This window comes from Theobroma cacao, chromosome 5, assembly GCF_053813885.1.
Source record: "Theobroma cacao isolate CCN51 chromosome 5, ASM5381388v1, whole genome shotgun sequence".
Classification (NCBI taxonomy): Eukaryota; Viridiplantae; Streptophyta; class Magnoliopsida; order Malvales; family Malvaceae; genus Theobroma; species Theobroma cacao.
Genome location: NC_142643.1, coordinates 47,500,015 through 47,520,311, shown reverse-complemented (window position 1 = coordinate 47,520,311; position 20,297 = coordinate 47,500,015). Strand labels below are relative to the sequence as shown.

The 20,297-nt window shown below is 40.0% G+C and overlaps 5 protein-coding genes across 10 annotated transcripts; 4 read left to right on the top strand and 1 right to left on the bottom strand.

Annotated features, from left to right (window-relative positions):
* Positions 1 to 1,173: 1,173 nt before the first annotated feature.
* LOC18600637 (Pyridoxal phosphate (PLP)-dependent transferases superfamily protein) lies at positions 1,174 to 4,254 on the top strand. The gene is made up of 2 exons (XM_007031201.3): positions 1,174 to 2,953; positions 3,945 to 4,254. The coding sequence occupies exon 1, from the start codon at positions 1,321 to 1,323 to the stop codon at positions 2,947 to 2,949; it is 1,629 nt and encodes a 542-aa protein (XP_007031263.1). The 5' UTR covers positions 1,174 to 1,320; the 3' UTR covers positions 2,950 to 2,953; positions 3,945 to 4,254.
* A 614-nt stretch (positions 4,255 to 4,868) lies between these two features.
* Positions 4,869 to 9,127, top strand: LOC18600636 (uncharacterized). Of its 2 annotated transcripts, XM_018121331.2 has the most exons (5): positions 4,869 to 5,086; positions 5,332 to 5,409; positions 5,762 to 6,111; positions 6,198 to 8,156; positions 8,649 to 9,127. In XM_018121331.2, the coding sequence occupies exons 3-4, from the start codon at positions 5,765 to 5,767 to the stop codon at positions 8,146 to 8,148; spliced, it is 2,298 nt and encodes a 765-aa protein (XP_017976820.2). In that variant the 5' UTR covers positions 4,869 to 5,086; positions 5,332 to 5,409; positions 5,762 to 5,764; the 3' UTR covers positions 8,149 to 8,156; positions 8,649 to 9,127. The 2 variants fall into 2 exon arrangements, with proteins under 2 accessions (XP_017976820.2, XP_007031260.3); XM_007031198.3 differs by lacking the exon at positions 5,332 to 5,409.
* A 348-nt stretch (positions 9,128 to 9,475) lies between these two features.
* Positions 9,476 to 10,498, top strand: LOC18600635 (uncharacterized). The gene has a single exon (XM_007031196.3). It carries the CDS (start codon positions 9,574 to 9,576, stop codon positions 10,324 to 10,326), a length of 753 nt encoding a protein of 250 aa, XP_007031258.3. The 5' UTR covers positions 9,476 to 9,573; the 3' UTR covers positions 10,327 to 10,498.
* Positions 10,499 to 10,781: 283 nt separating this feature from the next.
* Positions 10,782 to 15,056, bottom strand: LOC18600634 (uncharacterized). Of its 3 annotated transcripts, XR_016026310.1 has the most exons (4): positions 14,953 to 15,056; positions 14,665 to 14,841; positions 11,724 to 14,578; positions 10,782 to 11,361 (listed from the first exon to the last, which is right to left on the bottom strand). XR_016026310.1 is itself a non-coding variant. In XM_088806354.1 (3 exons), exon 3 carries the CDS (start codon positions 14,106 to 14,108, stop codon positions 11,925 to 11,927), a length of 2,184 nt encoding a protein of 727 aa, XP_088662480.1. In that variant the 5' UTR covers positions 14,109 to 14,578; positions 14,665 to 14,841; positions 14,953 to 15,056; the 3' UTR covers positions 10,782 to 11,924. The 3 variants fall into 3 exon arrangements, 2 of the variants coding, with proteins under 2 accessions (XP_088662480.1, XP_088662481.1); XM_088806354.1 differs by having other exon boundaries at positions 10,782 to 14,578; XM_088806355.1 differs by having other exon boundaries at positions 10,782 to 14,578; positions 14,668 to 14,841.
* LOC18600633 (nuclear envelope-associated protein 2-like) lies at positions 15,026 to 19,624 on the top strand. 3 transcript variants are annotated; one of them, XM_007031191.3, is made up of 6 exons: positions 15,026 to 15,167; positions 15,891 to 16,234; positions 16,392 to 16,499; positions 18,000 to 18,461; positions 18,587 to 18,688; positions 19,186 to 19,624. In XM_007031191.3, the coding sequence occupies exons 2-6, from the start codon at positions 16,031 to 16,033 to the stop codon at positions 19,351 to 19,353; spliced, it is 1,044 nt and encodes a 347-aa protein (XP_007031253.3). In that variant the 5' UTR covers positions 15,026 to 15,167; positions 15,891 to 16,030; the 3' UTR covers positions 19,354 to 19,624. The 3 variants fall into 3 exon arrangements, with proteins under 3 accessions (XP_007031253.3, XP_088662482.1, XP_088662483.1); XM_088806356.1 differs by lacking the exon at positions 15,026 to 15,167 and adding an exon at positions 15,623 to 15,787; XM_088806357.1 differs by lacking the exons at positions 15,026 to 15,167; positions 15,891 to 16,234; positions 16,392 to 16,499 and adding an exon at positions 16,508 to 17,026.
* The last annotated feature ends 673 nt before the right edge of the window (positions 19,625 to 20,297 follow it).

Here is a 20,297-nt window from a genome sequence, read left to right as displayed (position 1 = left end):
TGGGGCGATGAAAAATGCACCGAAGCAATAAAAGCATTACAGACTCTGACGAATTAAAGAGAAATTACATGGAAGCTTCCACATGATATTTGCTGAAAAGTAAGTAGCTTCGTTGGGACCCCACCTCCGACCTTTTTTCGCACTGCAGTCTGCAATTAAACTCCATGGTTCATTTCTTCCTCTGGCTAAAGCTAAGCTAGCCAATAGCCAATATACGACACCTACGTTGTTGTTTTGTACCTTGTTGGAGTGATTTGTCTCCGACAGAGAGACGGAACACAAAGGCATGAACCGGCCTTCATTGCAGCTAAGCTAAGTTAAGCTAACTCCATACTTACAACGTGTCTTAACTGGTAATAAGACCCGCGGAAACTATACTTACTACAAATATAATACTATACATAATACGTACGTACCTTATTCATTCGCCTTCAAGTTCCATTACCTCGATAGAAACCCCAAGCTTAGTAATTACTGTACTGCAAACAAAGGCATGATCTCCATCTTAATTTGTAAATTGCAGAAACTAATTGAAACCACAAGCTTAATTGGGAAATCTCTGGTTCTTAGTTTGTCATTGAGTCATTGGTTAAGGGTAGGTAGTTCTGATGATTTCAGACTCCAGAATATCTTTATTTGATGCATATATAACTCAGTGTCATGACACTTATTTATTAAGAAAGAAATATGTACAGTACTATGATTAACCACACCTCTCCCCTAATTAAGAAAGAAATATTAAGCTCAATACTCTAATGCTGGTTAACCAAAGTGTTACATGACCAAGTATGAACTCATTTTCAACGTTATGGCTCATAGCTTATCTTGATTTGAAATGTTAAAGAAGAACTTGAAGTAAACCTTGTCCCAAGAGCACAATAATAAAGAGTAATACAAATAGAATGTCCTTTTCAATTTCGTTTGGTGGATTAGTGCTAGAAACAAACCAACCAAACTATATTAAAATGATATAGTTTTGTCAAATCCAAAGACGTGATGTTGGCACAGAGATTAATAGCCACAAATATAATTGCAAGATGAAACAAAAAGGATGGGGTAAAGAAATTAATCCTAATAACTATATACCAATATTATATGTAATTTGTAGCTTCGAAATATGCTCCTTTAATTTGCTAGCACTTTCAACTCTTCCTCCTGCTTGGAGTCCAGTGACGATGGAAATCAAAGAGAGTTGGTCGAATTGATGGCAATTGGAGGAGTGATGCATAACATGAGCCTAGCCTGGTAGTACAGTCGAGCAGAAACCAAGCCTATATCACTATATCCGAGAAAAGAAAAAGGAAGTGCACGTGTAGGTCAATGAGCGGGAGAGTCGTGGCCTCAGGGCTCAGGGCTGTTGTTGTAGGCATCGCCAATCATTCATCCTTCATCAGACATCAGATTAAGGCGTTCAGTGCTGTCCGATACTGCGGCACACATCTAACAAAAAAGCTTTTACTTTATAATTTCTTACATATGTCACTTAACCATTCTTTTTCTCACTCTTCCTGCTTACTTTCCTCTTCCTCGATCCTTTCACCGTTCCTCATTTCCATGGCCTCTTCTCTACATACCCAAACCCAAACCAATACCAACGGCACGAACGGCGATTCTGCCTCTGACCCAAAGTCCCACCTTTGCAAGAAACCCAGATTGCAGTCGCATGCCCCTGTACTCTCTCAACCCTTCATCACTCCCTCCGATATCCTCTCTGAGTTCTCCCACCATGACCCTTCCGTCGCTCGCATCAACAACGGCAGCTTCGGCTGCTGCCCTTCTTCTGTCCTTTCCGCCCAGCGGCAGCTCCAGCTCCAGTGGCTCCAACAGCCTGACAACTTCTATTTCAACCAGCTGCAGTCCAGATTCCTCGAATCCAGAAACATTATCAAGGAGATCATCAACGCCGATCATGTTGACGAGGTGTCGGTTGTTGACAACGCCACTACCGCCGTCGCCATTGTGCTGCAGCAGATGGCTTGGGGGTTCGCGGAGGGGAGGTTCCACCCTGGGGATGCGGCTGTCATGCTTCACTACGCTTATGGGGCTGTCAAGAAGTCCATCGAAGCTTATGTCACGCGCGCTGGCGGGTATGTGATTGAGGTCCCTTTGCCTTTTCCTGTTGACTCTGTTGATGAGATAGTGCAAGAATTTAGGAAGGCTTTAGAGAGAGGGAAGCAAAATGGCAGGAGGGTGAGATTAGCTGTTATCGATCATGTGACTTCCATGCCTAGTGTGGTCATTCCTGTTAAGGAATTGGTTAAGATTTGTAGGGAGGAAGGTGTTGACCAGGTATTTGTTGATGCTGCTCATGGAATTGGGTGTGTCGATGTTGATGTGAAAGAAATTGAGGCCGACTTTTACACTAGTAATTTGCATAAATGGTTCTTTTGCCCACCTTCTGTCGCCTTCTTGTATTGTAGAAGGTCTACAAAAAGCTCTGATTTGCATCATCCTGTGGTTTCCCATGAGTATGGCAACGGGTTAGCTATAGAAAGTGCTTGGATTGGGACGAGGGACTATAGTGCTCAGCTGGTGGTGGCAAAGGTTTTGGAATTCATCAACCGGTTCGAAGGCGGCATCCATGGAATCAAGAAAAGGAACCATGAAGCTGTTGTTGAGATGGGGGAGATGTTGGTCAAAGCATGGGGAACTCACCTCGGCTGTCTTCCAGAGATGTGTTCAAGCATGGTTATGGTTGGTTTGCCTGCTTGTTTGGGAATTTCCAGTGATCAAGACACTTTGAAATTACGAACATACTTAAGGGACAAGTTTCGAGTTGAAGTTCCAATATATTATCGAGCACCAAAGGATGGTGAGGTAGGTCCAGTAACAGGGTATGCCCGAATTTCTTATCAAGTGTACAACAAGGTTGACGATTATTACAAGTTTAGGGATGCAATTAAGCAACTTGTTGACAATGGATTCACTTGTGCATCTCTTCCCAATTGATAAGGTTTGTGCTGTTCTCATCCATTCAGCTCTCCTTCTGGCTATTGGTTTATGATTATAGAAACATTTAAATGCGTTATATAGCTAACCTATGAAGAATGCCAAAATTTCCTACGTGGACATATTGAGGACGCATTTCGACACTACATCTTTTGTTTCATATGATTAGGTGGTTAATCATCTACAACTAAAAGAAAAGCATCTTGTAGAAGATAAGCTGTTGGTCATTTCTTCCCTTTGGTTGCCATTCCTGAACCAAGTACTTCATTGCTCTGCCTTTGTCTTGTGTTACGCTTTGCTTTGATCATATTAGATCTAAGTCCCTTCAGAATTTTCTCGCTAATATATGAAATTTTCCTGATTAACTCATGTTTATATTGTACTTAGCAAAGCCATAGACATTTTAACCGCAGAATGCATTTTTAGAGAGGATGATGCACTCAGTTATGTAGCTGAAGTCTAAACATGGATGGTGGAGGTGCTGAGTGACATTTAATAATTTTGTAAATAACCATTTGTTGGTGAGATAATTGGTGGTTAGACATGAGTCAGAGCAATGTTTACAGTGACGTTGGTTAGTGGCAGTGCACTCTGATTGCTCTCCATTGTTTTAACAATCTTCATTTATTAGGTGATAATGAATAGAGGTAGGTCGTTCTCAAGCTGTTAGGCCTGATTGTAATGCTTATCTGCATTTGAGGTTTCAAAGTTATTCAAAAAATTATGGCTGCATAGCACATTATTGTCATCTTAACGGGATGACGGATAAGCAGCTAGTTTGTTGAAGCAGGGCTCTTCTCCCATGCTTTTTATATTTGAAGGCACAGAATGTGAAATTAATACTACTTTAAGCTTATAAATTTCAAGTAGCTTCAACTCTCTGTGTATAACATCTCTTTATCTGTTTGCCTGATACATGGAAAATGGGAATCCTTACCTGACTCGATTCCTTATTTAGATAATTTGTTAATATGTAGTGCTCTACTCGTGTGCAGCTAAACAAGGTGTGGTAACGGTGTTTGGAGTGAATAAGAGATAAAGAGGTACGGGTCATGAACATGGCTTGGTTCACTTGTTGTCATGGTTTCGGTACCATGACTTTCCAGGAATGCCAAAAAGAAAGAAATGGCAAGTAGAGACACGGTTGGGAGCTCAGTTTAGCATTTGGTTTTTTTATTTTGATGTATCTAAATTGCTCAAGGGGATAAACTTGTGGAGCATTGTTGTACATGTTTAGAATAAAAGTTTTAACATCATGTGCAATCCATGTGCAAATGATGTATATAGCAACCAACTTGACATTTACAGCCCCTTCTTCAACATTCAGCTTCTTTTAATTTCAAGTGCTCGTAGTCTAAATAATAATAGTAATAAAATCATAATTATTTGTGAAAACAAAGTAAGATAAGAATATAAAATTTATTTATTATTTCATTAAAGGAACAACTGAATGTAATGTTTATGAATAGAATCAATTTCAGAAATTAAAGACAGATTTATGTGGAAGTAATGTTTAAGTCTTAAAAGAAAAATAGGCGTTGGTTTCTACGCGACACGAGGATGAGAGGTTCTGACATTAGACACACGGAGAAGAGACACAGCCAGCGTCGGAACTGAAATCAAGTGGATAAAGAGCTGCCTGCCTAGAATAAAAGACAAAGATTCGTGCCCCGAGCACACACTGCTTACAGTTGTGCAGAGGAGGGAACGTACTAACACAAAGACAAACATTTTCGACACCTATCGATCTGTCTCTCTCTCTGACACTTGTGGTCGTTGGTGTTGGATTGGATTGGATTCTGGATTCGTTGATAACCAAAGTTCTGTTCTTCTTCTGCCGCAAGTGGGACCCCCATTATAGCTGACGTGGCATGCAACTCACCAACCGCATCCTTATGTTGTATATGATTGTCATGTTAGTAACTAACATGTAGCATGCCACTTCTGCTGAATTTACCTTTTTACCCTCTTCTCGTCCCACCCTCTCTCTCTCTCCCTCTCTCTGTGATTTTTGTCTTGATGGTGAGACCGACGAGAGAGAGTCCCCAATTGCTTCCATTTCCAGAAAGCCCCAATAACTGGGGATTTGGGGAACCCTATCCCCCTTCCGCTTAGCTCCAATTCCTCGCAATTCAAGGTAAGCCCTTTGCGTCTTTTTCCTTTTTTATTTTTTTTTTCTCCGACAAATTGCATACCTTTTTTGTTAGGGTTTCTTCGTTCGTTAATGCATCAGAGTTCTGTGCCTTTAAAAAATTATGGGTTTATTTTTTGCCCCAATGCTGGATTACAACTTCTCTCAATTTCATACCTTTCTGTTTTCTTGCAATACTGGTACTGTTAGTTCACGACTTGACGCTCTGCTTGGTTATTGACAAAACTCAGCATCAAGGTTCGAAATTTGGGGGAAAAAAACTCCATCTTGGATTTCTCTTTTCACGTTTTGGACTCAGAGTTTTCAATGTATGTTGGTCTAGTTATAAATTTGATATTTTCCAACTTCAATGTTTCTCACTGATCAATTATAGCCTTTTTAAATCCATATAGGTTCAATGTGGTAGGAATAGGAAACAACAAGTAAGCCAAAAAATATATCAGTCAAAGTTTCTTCTTTTCTATTATAATACAAATTCGTCTTTGTTTTCTATCTATTCTACTTTAGTTGATCAGCATGTGATCACTGAATTCTAGGTGTTTCTCGTTTTTTACATTTCATATCAAGTTTCCTAAGTATATCATTTGAACTTTTTTGCTCTACTTGATTAGTTTCTATGGACTATCCAGAAGCACTTATTAATTCTCAAATGATTGCCAGGTCATGGCTTCAAAAAAGATCATAGCAATTTGTCAATCTGGTGGTGAATTTGAGACTGACAAGGATGGCTCGTTGTCATATAGAGGTGGGGATGCTCATGCAATAGACATTGATGATCAAATGAAGTTTAATGACTTCAGGATGGAAGTAGCAGAAATGTTTAATTGTAACATTGAAACAATGTCTATTAAATACTTCCTCCCTGGTAATAAGAAAACTCTAATTACTGTCTCCAACGATAAGGATTTACAGCGGATGATAAAATTTCATGGGGATTCTGTCACTGCGGATGTTTATATCATAATGGAAGAAATTGTTGCTCCTGATGTTTCTAACATGCCAGCCAGTAGGTAGTTTTCTTCATTTTTAAGCTAAAGCTTGATTGCAATTCTTGATTTATTGACATAATATTGAGAATTTTTTATTTCTTTTACAGGTCTAGTAGGACAACTTTGTCTGAAGCAGTGCCTCCTCTTGATCCACCTCTAGATGTTGTGGACAACATTGTGGATGATACCACTCAACTCCATCTTCCTATCGGGGCCTCTCTTGATGTTGTTGACACCAATCATATCGATGCACACATTGATTTGCCACCTGAGATTTCTTCTATTCTTCCTCTTGCTGTTTCTGTCAATGAGAAGCATGCTAAAGGTGCTCAGCAGTGGCAGAATACAATTACAGGGGTGGGGCAAAGATTCAGTGGTGTTCATGAATTTCGTGAGTCATTACGTAAATATGCCATTGCACATCAGTTTGCTTTTAGGTATAAAAAGAATGATAGCCATCGTGTGACGGTAAAGTGCAAAGCAGAAGGCTGCCCTTGGAGAATTCATGCATCAAGGTTGTCAACCACCCAGCTAATATGTATCAAGAAGATGAATCCAACGCATACTTGTGAAGGGGCTGTTGTGACAACTGGGCATCAAGCAACTAGGAGTTGGGTAGCTAGTATAATTAAGGAGAAGTTGAAAGTTTTCCCAAATTACAAACCCAAGGATATCGTTAATGACATTAAACAGGAATATGGGATACAACTGAACTACTTTCAGGCTTGGCGTGGGAAAGAAATTGCCAAGGAGCAACTTCAAGGTTCGTATAAGGAGGCATATAGTCAATTACCATATTTCTGTGAAAGGATAATGGAGACCAATCCTGGCAGTTTTGCTACGTTCACCACTAAGGAAGATTCAAGTTTCCATCGCCTCTTTATCTCATTCCATGCCTCTTTGTGCGGTTTTGTACAAGGTTGCAGGCCTCTCCTTTTTCTTGATAGCATACCTTTGAAGTCCAAATATCAAGGCACATTGTTGGCAGCAACTGCTGCAGATGGGGATGACAGTGTATTTCCTGTTGCTTTTTCTGTCGTGGATGCAGAAACCGATGATAACTGGCATTGGTTTTTGTTACAACTGAAATCAGCTCTGTCAACATCTTGTCCTATAACATTTATTGCAGACAGACAGAAGGGTTTAAGGGAATCTATCTCTGAGATTTTCAAGGGTTCATATCATGGTTATTGTCTGCGCTACTTAACTGAGCAGCTCATTAGAGACTTGAAAGGGCAGTTTTCCCATGAGGTGAAACGGCTTATGATTGAAGACCTTTATGCTGCAGCTTTAGCACCTAGACCTGAAGGCTTTCAGAGGAGTATTGAGAGCATCAAAAGTATTTCGCTGGAAGCTTACAATTGGATCATACAAAGTGAACCCCAGAAATGGGCAAATTCTTTTTTCCAGGGTGCTAGATATAACCATATGACATCAAACTTTGGGGAACTCTTTTATAGTTGGGCATCAGATGCACATGAATTACCTATAACACAGATGGTTGATCTCATACGGGGAAAGATTATGGAGTTAATTTATACCCGGAGGGCTGATTCTGATCAGTGGTTGACAAGGCTGACTCCATCCATGGAGGAAAAGCTGGAAAAAGAGAGCTTGAATGTCCGTCCCCTTCAAGTGCTACTGACTAGTGGTAGCATATTTGAGGTTCGTGGTGAGTCTATTGAAGTGGTTGACATGGATCGTTGGGATTGCAGTTGTAAAGGTTGGCAACTTACTGGTTTACCATGCTGCCATGCTATTGCTGTTATCAGTTGCATTGGACGAAGCCCGTATGATTATTGCTCCAGATACTTTACAACTGAAAGCTACAGATTAACCTATGCTGAGACTGTACAACCTATTCCAGATGTGGACAGGGCTCTGCAGAAAGATTCTTCCCAAGCTTTAGTGACTGTAACTCCTCCACCAACACGTCGTCCACCAGGTCGACCTACCACAAAGAAAGTTGGATCACAAGAGGTAATGAAGCGTCAACTCCAATGCAGTAGATGCAAGGGTCTTGGGCACAACAAGTCCACATGCAAAGAGCTCTTGTAGAGGACACTGTAAGTATGAGCTTTTTCTCATATAAAGCTTGCACCACTTATCAGTGGAATACATCAATATTTAGTGGCATGGCATTATTCCTCCGCGTATAGGATCTAAGACTGGATTTCATGGTCAGAGAGCATGTTTCTTTAGCAAGCTTGTGTGTATAGCATTTTGTTTGCATTTGCTTGCAATATCCATAAGTGTATCCTACTGTTTGTGTGGCACATGCTTGTATCTATGCTGCATGGGACCCTATAAGTTTTTGTTGAGTTTCCACATACCAGTTGGTAGATCATCCACAGTCATCACCTAACTGTATACGTACAAGGATTTGCTTTCCTCATATTGCTGTCTATAGGGATTATTTTTGATGAGTTAGCTGAATTCTGTGGATGCTGATAGCCATTGATAACTGAAAGATTACTTTTTAGCTTTATCCTGTTTTTAAGGTTTGTTGCTATTGCTATTCAACTAACTAGTCCTCCTATATACATTGTGTTTTATAGGGATCAGATTAAGGATCAAGTGCATCAGATTCTGTACATCTAACAACTATTTGGAAGTAGTTGAAAGACACGGTGGGAGCAGTGCTGTTAATATTAATAATGAGATCAATTGTTAGTGATGTATCTAATGGTAGTTATTCTATGTCATTTATTCTTTATTAGGTGTACTTCTAACTCCATTTGGTTCCTAGTGAAAGGTTATGATTAATGACCATGGCAATAATTAGTATGAAAACAATGGTTCTTAAAACTAGCTATTCCTACCTTGTTGATGTACATAGGTTGATAATTGGATAAGATGGCATCTGGTTTTTTGACACCTGCTTTATGTAATGCTGTTACAGTAGAAACAAGCAGCCAATGTTCATGATGGAAAATCAAAGACTGGGGGTTCAGAGCTGTACACTTGCTTAGAAATGTATATGAATCTGGGTGGTGGAATGCTAGTTTAGTTACTTGCTTGTCTCCTTCCATCGCAAGCAACTGTAAATTTGTTTTGCTTTCCTGTTTAACATAAATAATAATGATAATAATAATAAAAAGGGACAGAACGGAAATGACAGGGACGATAGTGAGGAATTGAGGTTGATGTCAACCAAAACATGCACAGGGGTTGGTTTGCAGTTGCAGTTAGATTCCCTCTGGTTTTAACTTTGTACAGGAAAAACTAAAACGAGATTTAAAGTTTTAATGAAGTTGTTGCTTGTTTGATAGAAAAAACGACGTCGGTGTGCTTGTTTAGTATGCATGCGTAAATCTACTACCGATACTATCAAATTGCTGTATTACCCTATATATATATATGTGTACATTTTGGAGTACAAATAAAGTCGGGGGGTATGGTGCTCTCTCATAAACCCTAATAATAAAGCAAAAGAGAAGGTGTAAAACCTCAGAGACCAGAGGGCAGAAGAAGGTAGACGCTATGACTATGACTCTGGGTAGGAATAATTTGCGCATGAACCTCCCCACCACCTCCACCAAACTCACCTGCCAAACCCTGGGCAATCCATCCAAAGAATGCAGCAATTGCGGTGCCCACGTTCCTCACTTTCTCCACCAGGTTCGCCTTCTCGGCATCCAGCGCCGCCTCTGCACCTCCTGTGTCCTCCGACTCCACCCAAGCTCCTTCTGTCCTGCCTGCTTCGCCTTCTACGGCGGCACCCTTCCCCACCCTTCCAAGCGTATCGCCTGCTCCAACTGCTCCTCCTTCACCCACTCTCACTGCGCCGGTGACAACTTGCTATCGTCTTACCTCTGCCCACCCTGCAAGGACTCCTCTTTCTCTTTCTTTCCTCTCAAGGACAATAAGATTGACAAGAAGCTCGCTCTCGCCTTGCTCTGTGCCGCCAAGATTGCCTCCTCCTCCATGGGGAAGGCCGTGACCGTAGCGTGGGCCGAGGCTGACAGGAAGGTAAGGGAGGCGGCGCTTGCTAGAAAGCGGGCAAGGGAGGCCCTGGAACATCTCCTCTATATTACTCGTGAGGAGAGGGCCAGAAAGGAGAATGATAATGTCTCCGTGGACCTCTCCGATGCCAATCTTGCCAAGGTTGAGGACTTGGACTTGGACATGGACAACGGTGACGGTGATGGTGATGGAGATATCGATGTTGATCTTGTGCGCCAGTTGGAAGATAGTCTTGTTAAGGACGAGGATATTGATTGTAAATTCAATTGAGTTTCTATTTCATTTTTCTGGAGGCATCAAGATTGAAAACAAGGCTGTACATTGATTTGAAATTCTGATTGGTTTTCTAACTCTGTTTAAGCCACGACTGGTGGTTTGCAGATGGTTTGATACCAATGAGTTTTTGACCATGAGATAGAAAGACGACTCCTGATTGTCTCTACCCTTTTTCATGTTTTCCTTTGTGTTTTGATTGCTTCTTCGATTGTTTAGTAGATGATCATACAACTCTATACTGTAATACATTTTTGGTTATGAGAAATGAGGAACCATGCAGATGTTTCTGGTATGGGCAAAACAGATTACTCTGTTACTGTAGTTCTCTTTTTCTTTCCTGCTGCAGCTGATGGCCGGTTCCAACTATTCAGATCTTTGGTTGTTTGTTTCCACTCGACTGCTTTGTTAATTATCCAGAAACAGCATTTGTCAATGTCAGGGCATTGATGTATTGAATTTTGAAACCATGTCACATAGTTAATGAACTTAATAAAGAGTATGTATGCAATTTCGCATTACTCTTTTCATGCCAATTCCCAACACTAGTCTCCTTAAATTTACTATTTATCTGGCCGTTGCCCGTATGTGAGCTCGGTTTATTTGGACAAAAACAAAACAACATACAAGAACACAAAACAAACCCTTTTAGAAGAGAGTGCATGAAAAAGGCCATCTCTTTTTTAGCAGCATTGGGGTGGTTGCAGGTGATCAATGATGGGCCAGACCCAAGACAAAAGGGACTATTATGCACATACAGAGGGCAGTCCCAGCCCAATGCAGGTCTGCTATGTCATGACTCAATCTTGCACGCAGGCTCATTCTGCACTGACCTACCATTCTAGTCTTCTACTACGGAAAACTATATCCCCGGTGACATTGGGAAGAAAGAGGAGCTGGAAAGAACTTCCATCCATCTTCATCGGCAATGGAACTAATCAACGGTATATGGCCACAGTAGTCATGCCATGCTGAGTGCTATATCTTTGAACAGATTGAATCCATTGCCATGTCAAAATAGAAGCCAGTCACCTGCAAAGGAGAACGGAATGAGGTTAAATTTCCAGCAGTTGGAGGAGTGAAGGCTTATGATCTTCAACAATTTGTCCCGCTCCCTACAAAATCCTGGGTTTGCATTTTCCCCCAAATATGTCCTGCCCTTCTGGATCAATAAATGGTTTCATATAGAATCTGTACTTCAGATACCATAATTCTCTACTTGCTGGTAACCAATATCTAAAAGAAATATTATTCTTTCGATGTAAAAACAGGATGTACATAGTTATCAGTCCCTCCCAACAGTGCACACATCAAGTACTTCTGAAGATTTTGAAATATGTATGTTCATTTGCCATGCACAAGGACATCATAATGTCTACTCAAGACTAACTAACCTCGCATGACCACAATTACAATGCCATTGAAGAAAGATCCATCACACAATGCCTATCAGAGCCATGAAACTAGGTCACGATTTAGTTTTGGTCCTCCTGGGGGTGAGAATGAAGGCACAACCTGCAAATTTAGAGTTGGGACTGAATGTACCATGGGCGCATGGCACAATCAAAAAAGCATACTGAATATCAAGCTTTTGATCACTTCCCCAATCCCTCAGCAAGAATGTTGCTAACATTATCTTGTTCCATTGAATTTTCATGCATTGTTGTTCCCCTACTTGTTACCTCTTTGACATTGGATCCAATCAACAATGTATGAGTTGTAGCATCTGGGACCCAACCCTTTTCCAACATCAAATCTAACAGAAGACAAGCCTCACTCTTGCAACCTTCTTTCCAAAGGCCATTAATCAGTAGATTATACATAGCTGATTCCAGAATTTCCATTCTAGAAATAATTTTATTAATATCTTTTGACAGCAAATGCAACTGAGAATGGTTAGCTAAACAAGACAAAAGATCATGCATTGCCTCGGAATCAGGCATGAGACCCTCATTAAGCATTAACTTGAAAAACAAGGCACATTCCTTGAATCGATTCAGGGTACTCATACTTCGTATGAGGATGCAATATGCTTCTGCATTAATAGCACAACCCCCTATCAGCATTTGAGAAACCATTACCAAGACATCTTTAGCCCTTTCTGATTTATGCAAGCCAAGCATGATAGTGGTGTAAGTCAAACTAGTGCAAGAAGTACCAGAATAATAAGCCAAAGATCTCATCTTGATTGCTTCATCCACCTTTCCTACATCACATGCAGCCTTGATCAACATATTGAATGCGGTGGCTTCAAGGAGGCATCCACTTTTAGACATGTAGTAGTATACTTCAACAGCCTCTGTAATCTTTTCTAGCCTGCAAAGGGCTTCAACTAGCCTAGAATAACATATAGAATCCAAAACCCAGCATTTGGAATGAATGTAATAAAATAGCCCTAAAGCATCCTCATACTTGTTCAATTTACAATTACCAACAACAAGAGCTGCATATGTGCCACAATCAGGAACTAATGACTGTACAATCATTCTTCCAAGAAGTTCATTAGCTTTCTTGATGCCTACTTTCTCACAAATCCATCTTATAAGAATATTCCAAGAATCACAATCAGCTATGCCCCCTTCAGACATCTTCTCAAGCAAATCTTTTCCCAGAAAAAATTTACCAGCCCTACAGCAACCTTCGAGCAATGCTTTATGTGGAGAAGTCAAGTTACCACAGTTATTCTCCAAGAAATGTATTGCCTCAATATATTTTTCCCCTTCACAAAATCCATTCACTATATCCACGAATGAATCAGCAGGAGGAATCTCACCAATTTCTATCATCTCTTGAAGAACATTAGTTGCATCATCTAAATGAAGGTTCATACATAAACAACGAATCAATTTCCTGCAAATTAGTGAATCTGGCACTAAATTAGATGCTCTCATCAGCCTAAATAGCTGCATTCCCTGTTCTAGTCTGTTCTCCTGACAAAACAACGGCACAATGCAGGTATAGAAACCCATATCTGGCGAACACCCAAGCTCCAACATTTCATCCAAAATGAGCACTGCCTCATCGACTCTCCCATTCACAATAAGACCTTTTATAACAATCTCAAAGGTCCTACCACTAGGACTACAGCCCTTTTTCCTCATCCTCCTAAACTGATCCAAACCTGACTCAACCCTATTGGTCTCAAACAAAACGTCCAACAAAGAGTTCAATGTATCGACAGTGGGTAAAACTCCTGCTTTCACCATCTCCTTGTAAACAAACAAAACATGTTGGAAATCTCTTTTCTCTTTAACAAAAGCACCCAATAAATCATTAAATACATTAACAGAGGGATTATAGCCACCTAATGTCATATGCACAAGGACCCGACTCGCCTCATTTAGCCTAGAATGCCTAACGAATGTATCAATCAAAACAGTAAGAGCCTCCTCCGTACCTGCACATTTATCTCTTGCCCAATTCAGACAAAAATGGTCCATTTCCGTAATATTTCCAGCCAAACCCAGCTTCAAAATGATATGGTAATAGGTATTAGCGGTGTGGTTAAAGCGTTTCTGTAAGGCAGCCCATTTGAAAATCTTGAGAGCTGAGTTCAAATCTTGTGTTTTATCCAAAACCCGGATTAAGCTATCTGGGTATAGATTATTCCTCAAAAACTTAATCTTCGCTTCAAAATCGTCAACATATGGGGGGTTGGGGTCGGTTTCAGAATTCAGTAGGACAGTATTGGCGTAAGAAATGGAGAAATAGCGGCCACGTAAGTTGAGCCATCGAGGGAGTTTGCTGGAAAACTTCAAAGTTGATAGCTTTAGAACCATCGGATTTGGAGGTACATATCAACGGCTAAACAAGATGGGGAAAGAACAATAGACGAGACGACTGACCTGAGAACCGATGCACCAAAGAGCTATAGAGAGAAACTGAGTTTTCCCTGGCCAAGATGCCAACTTGGTACTCTTGAAGTTGCTCAATTGTCTCTCAGTTTATGTCAATTGGTTAGAGTTTAGTTGCCCTTTTAAAGTTGCCTGAGACCTCAAACCTGGAGGCAGAGCTCCTTCAACCATGCCATTGCCAAGAGAAGTTATCACGTTAGCTCGGTTAGGCTAAGGCCGAACAACAACGAAACAAAAGCCCATCACAGGCCGAGCCCAATGCACCAACGAAGTGGCCTGGATCCGAGATAGACGGGTTTGAAAATTCCACGTGGCAAGAACCCACTTGGCCAGGGCGAAATATTTGGATGTCGGCCTTTGCCGCGCTTGATAGCTTGGCTGGCTTTGACTCAGAACTTCAAAAAATAAAAAAAAAATGTCAAATCTCAAATCTGAAACCCAAAGCAAGCCGGGAAAAAAGAGGAGGCCAAGGGGAACGCACCACCTAAGACAGCTTAGGATTTTGTCATAATCACAAAACCCCAGGTTCGGAGTTCCCGAACCAAACATAATAAACCTCAAAATCGAACCTAACCCCTTTCTCTCTCTCTCCTCTGTCTGCGACTGTGGCTATGGGTGCAAGGACATCTCGCTTAAACACTGGGATGTACTAATAATCCTACAAAACGACAAATATTTAATATGAGTGGGGAAAGAAAGAAGCTTTTCTTTTTTTCTTTGATTGATTGAGATTAAAATAAAAGGCATTAATATCGCCCTTGGATCTTACTCTGATTCCATTTTAGACCGTCTGATCCCATCTCTTGCTCCATTACCGCCCTCTGATCAGCCCCCGGCCTCCCCACCCCTTAGAATCCACATAGCAGAGCACCAAGCACAAGCTTTAAGCTTTTGCTTGATTGAGAATTTTGAGATTCGAAAAACGCAAACTCAAAAAGTCATTTCTGCTTGCTTAGAGCGAGCAGAGGCTAGTATGGTGTATTGGTAACTCTCTTTCTCTCCCCCTTATGATCCTCTTTTTCTGTTTCTCCCTTTAGTAGATTTGTTTTGTTAAAAGCAATACCGTTTCTTTTCTTTGGCTTTTCTCTCTTTTCTAGTTGTCACTTGTGGGTGAGGCGTTTCACCTGTTTGTTGTTTTCTGGAACTCGAAAAGAATTCCACTTTCTCGAGAAAATTTTCCATTTTGAAATTCTCGGGGTTCCCAACTATTTGAAATTTGAATTTTTTCCCATTTTTCACGTTGTAAAAGCTGTCTCTTTCTCTTTCCCTCTATCTACCCTGCCCTCTGGAGGCTTCGGAATTACTGTAGTATTTATTTATTATGGGCTCTGAAATAGATTGATCAAGCTTTACGTGTTTCTTTTTCTCTCTCTTATCTTCATAATAGTACTAGGCAACACCCTCTATCTGCTGCCATAAATGATAGGTGGCTATTTAGCCTTCTCTTCTCCTGGACCAGATCTCCCCACAAAAAACCCTGCTTTGGTCAAAACAGTTCATTGCTTCAAAAATATTCAACTTTGAACTCAAACAGTGCTACCAATTGGCCTTTGCTACCCTTCCCTCTCTCTCTCTCTTATATTTTTTTTTTAAATCTTGCGATTGTGAGCATTATTAGTATTTAGTTCTATCTTTATTATTATATTCTGAGCCTGTTGCTTGGAGTCCCACTTAAAGTAAATGCTCAACGACCATGTTCACATGCAGATATCACAGGGCAATACCTTTCATTTACTGCAAGGACCTCTAACTTTTCTTCAAGGGTCTTGATCCTGTGGATGCACTCAGTATCAGATCTTTAACAACAACAGCATACTCATCGTTGGATAAGGAAGGCGCTATTCCTGATGTCAGTTTCCGATCAGTCAGCCGTGTCATCGTCATCCCAACCCGTTCTGCCAAGGGATTTTGATCCACTATTGAAGGATTTGAATGAGAAGAAACAAAGCTTTAGGCGTAACGTGGTGTCGCTGGCGGCGGAGTTGAAGGAGGTTAGGAGCCGTTTGGCTTCACAAGAGCAGTCTTTTGCTGAAGAAACCCTTACAAGACAGGCATGTGATTGCTGATGATATCTTCTTTTTGTGTTGTTTTGAAATTGAATAATTTCTCTCTTTTTGGGTCATTGCCTGTGGGGTCAGCTGGAATTTGCTTACCAATTGACTTGGGGTGTGTTTTTCTGTGTGGTTTTTTTCGTCTCTTTTAAATCAGGAAGCAGAGACGAAGGCAAGGAACATGGAAGAGGAGATTTTTAGATTGCAGACGAGGTTAGAGGAGAGGAATGGGCAGCTTCAAGCTTCAGCATCTGCTGCTGAGAAGGTCCCACCAACATCCCAGTTCTTGAATTTTGTCATTTCTTTTGCTGATTAATTAGCCTTAGAGTACTGTCATTATGTTTCTTCATCAAACTATCATGCCCTAATGATGGTATTTTGTGCTATGTTGATTGAGTTGCTCTGTCCTAAAATGGCCCCTTTTTTGGCATCTTGATCTCTTAAAGTTGTTAATGATGCACACATCTTTTAGCATGTCTTTTGGCTTTTCCTCTTTGGTTATTTTTGGCGGAGCCCATCAAAGGAAAGGTGACCAGGTGTTTCTGATCTTATTTTAATGTTTGCTCTTTATTGTAACTTAAGTAAGTCAGGAAATTGTTGTCTATACACATGAGATGAGCTAGGTTGGTCACACAATCATACTTTATGCAGCCATACAACAGTATCATATTTTGCCAACTAATAAATTTATTTGTTTGATGCATTATTCGAAAGCTGGTCTTATTGACTTATAAATTCTTCCCCATCTAAGAAATTTGAAGCATGATGGAAACTGCTTCCACTTTTCTTAAGGTAAATTTACTAGTTTAACTGAGGAATGTTTATGACTCTAGTGTAAAAGCATTAAGTTCTTTTTTCGTAACACTCTTGATTAATTTTTAAATTCCTGTTTTTTTGTCCAGGTATTTGTAGAAGAACTTGAATATCATTTTACTTAGTAGTATGATTATCTGCTAGAAATTCTTTTCAAGTGTGATCTGACTGTGTGCTTTTTGCATTATATTGGCCTGTGATCCAATTAACATTCTGCAATTTAATCTGGTCATTATATTGAATGGTAAAGCCAAAATGATATTTGAATGAAGATGCTAAACTTTAACCTCATGTCTAATGATGTCTTGATTTGATGGTAACATTGCAGCAATTGAGACATGTGCTGGTATCCCCTTCACTAATTGCTGTCAAGGAAACCTCCCTTTATTTTGTCTAAAGTTGGAGATTATAATTCCTCTTCATTGTAGATAATGGTCGAGAAACACAGAACTTGGAAATAAAATCTTTAAACAACTTGACATATTTTATGGATTTTGTATAGAAGGCACCAAATGAGGTAGCAATTTTATTTACAACTTGATAGTTTCCATCCCCGGAGATCTATTTTTACAAGTGTGCTGTCAGATCATAATTGGATTTTCACTAATTTCATTCTTAAAGAAAATCAAATGTCTTTACATATTGACAAGAAAATTATCTATTGTGAAATGCACGGTGCATGAAATGAAATGCAACACTGTGAAGGGTATTAGCACTAATATGTTTCCTTCAACTTGGATGGCTACGAGGCTTAGCACTAATATGTTTCCTTCAACTTGGATGGCTACGAGGCTATCTTGGGCCTGCATTTATAATCTTTTTCTACTTCATTATCTATTTTAGCTTTCATGTTAAAGTGTCTCTTTTTGTGTTACTGCTTTAATGATTTTCATTTTTGTTTAGCCTAATCCCTTTCTAGGATTCTAATATGAGTTCATAATGTAACTCTCAGTACCTCAGCGAATTGGATGATCTTAGATCACAGCTTTCAGTCACTCAAGCAACTGCTGATGCCAGCGCTGCATCAGCTCAGTCAGCACAGCTCCAGTGTTTATCGCTTATAAAGGAATTGGATGAGAAGAATAGTTCACTGAGAGAGCATGAGGATCGTGTAACTAGGTTAGGAGAGCAACTAGATAATTTGCAGAAGGATCTCCAGGCAAGGGAATCTTCCCAAAAGCAGCTGAAAGATGAGGTCTTGAGAATTGAGCATGATATCATGCAAGCTGTTGCTAAGGCAGGAGCAAACAAGGACTGTGAGCTCAGGAAACTGTTGGATGAGGTTTCTCCCAAGAATTATGAAAATATTAATAAACTTTTAACTGTTAAGGATGAAGAAATAGTGAAACTGAAAGATGAAATCAGGATTATGTCAGCCCACTGGAAGCTTAAAACCAAGGAATTGGAATCTCAGGTATTTTCATGTATCTGCATAAGTTGCCTTAAAAAAAGCATCCTTTGAATTTGATAACCATGTTACCTTTTTTTATTTATATAATATTTTTTTTAACGATTGATTTTGTCTATTTCATGGAGCAGTTAGAGAAACAGCGACGAGCTGATCAGGAACTGAAAAAGAGGGTGTTGAAGTTGGAATTTTGTCTCCAGGAAGCTCGTGCTCAGACACGAAAACTCCAAAGGGTAATTTTAATATCTTGCTTCTTAGAGTTCTAGTGATTGTCTGCTGCTAATGAGCTCTCCACCGCTGTGCTGTTTCTTAAATATTCTTTGCATCAAAATTCAGAACTGAAACTGCTTGGATTGCTAATTTGTTTAGATCCCTGTTTGAACTAACTGTCCATTAATGGACTGCACCCTCTGTTCAAGTTGGCCCATTTCTTATGCTGAATCACTCATGGTTACTGAACCAAGTGTACCAATTTTCCTTCTAGTAAAAATGGCTTCTAATACAATTTTCATTGCATAAATAATGGTTGAGGGCTCTATTGTTCACTTTAAACATTCTACTACATTACTTATATATATCTGGCCAACTCTGAACTCGGATAGCCTCTGCAAACATATTCCCCTTTGCATGTTGAATTTCTTTTTTTCTCCTTTCACAAAACTACGGCTCTTTTCTGGAGTCTTCTTCAGTTGCATGTTGTACAATGTGCTCATCCTACCTGTTTTGGCAGATGGGAGAGCGCAGGGACAAAGCTATAAAAGAACTTCGAGATCAGCTGGCAGCAAAACAACAATGTGGAGCTGTGGGTGCTGAGAAACAGAATATCTGGGAAACCTCTGGTTTCAAGATTGTAGTTTCTATGTCAATGTTGATCTTGGTGGTGTTTTCAAAGCGGTGATTTCATCTTGTTATGTGGGTGTTGTGTATAATGAATACCTGAAGAGTTTAGGAAAGCCGTAGAGCCATTGCCCTTGTAGAAAGGCTTGTAGATGTAGTACAGAATCTCAGTATCAGTCGAAATACCATCTATCCTTATTGTGGTGATTTCACTGTTAGGCCGACAACATGCATGAGAAGTTTTCTTCCTTTTTCCTGTATCCCCATTATTGCTCACTGGCTACACTGCACGTTATCATGATGACCAAACAGTCCCAATTCTTCATGCTTTATACTGTGTTGCAAGGATTACATTACATTAAGGAACGTCACTCCTGGCACCTGGCCTGGAACAGGAAAAATCCCCTGGCATTATGTTAACAAAATAACAGTAACATGCATTATTGCTGTTATGAATGTGATCTGGGTGCTGAGGTCGTTGATCTGAATTATTATCGAAGTCAAAATGTTCGGTACGAGAATGATGGGCTCTTCTTTTTATATGGAATTTGATGGGTTGCCATTACAACTGGAATCCAATGCCAGAATGTAGCCGTTAGGACTATGTTTCATACGAAACAAACAATATGTTGTCTTTAATCTGAATACCATTTTTTTCATGCTATAATTTCGTTAGTTTGCTATCAGTGTTTTTGACTTCTGGGCTAAAAGCTTTTTGATTTTTTGTAGTCCTAGTGCCTGCCAGACCAGCTACGCTAGCTGCTATATTGGCATAAGGAAGGGAAATAAAACGGGAAAATAATATGCAATCATGTTCTTAATTTTGCCTCTCTCTAAGCTTATGTTTATCTCCACAAATCTTGCTTTATGTGCATACTCTTTTTTGGGACACAAGGGATTGCTGATAGTAGCAGAGGGTTGAATTTCAGATTTACTCTAAAAAGTAAAATGGATTTTAATGGCCTCGTTTGCACTCAATATGGTTATACCTTAAGGATACTATAC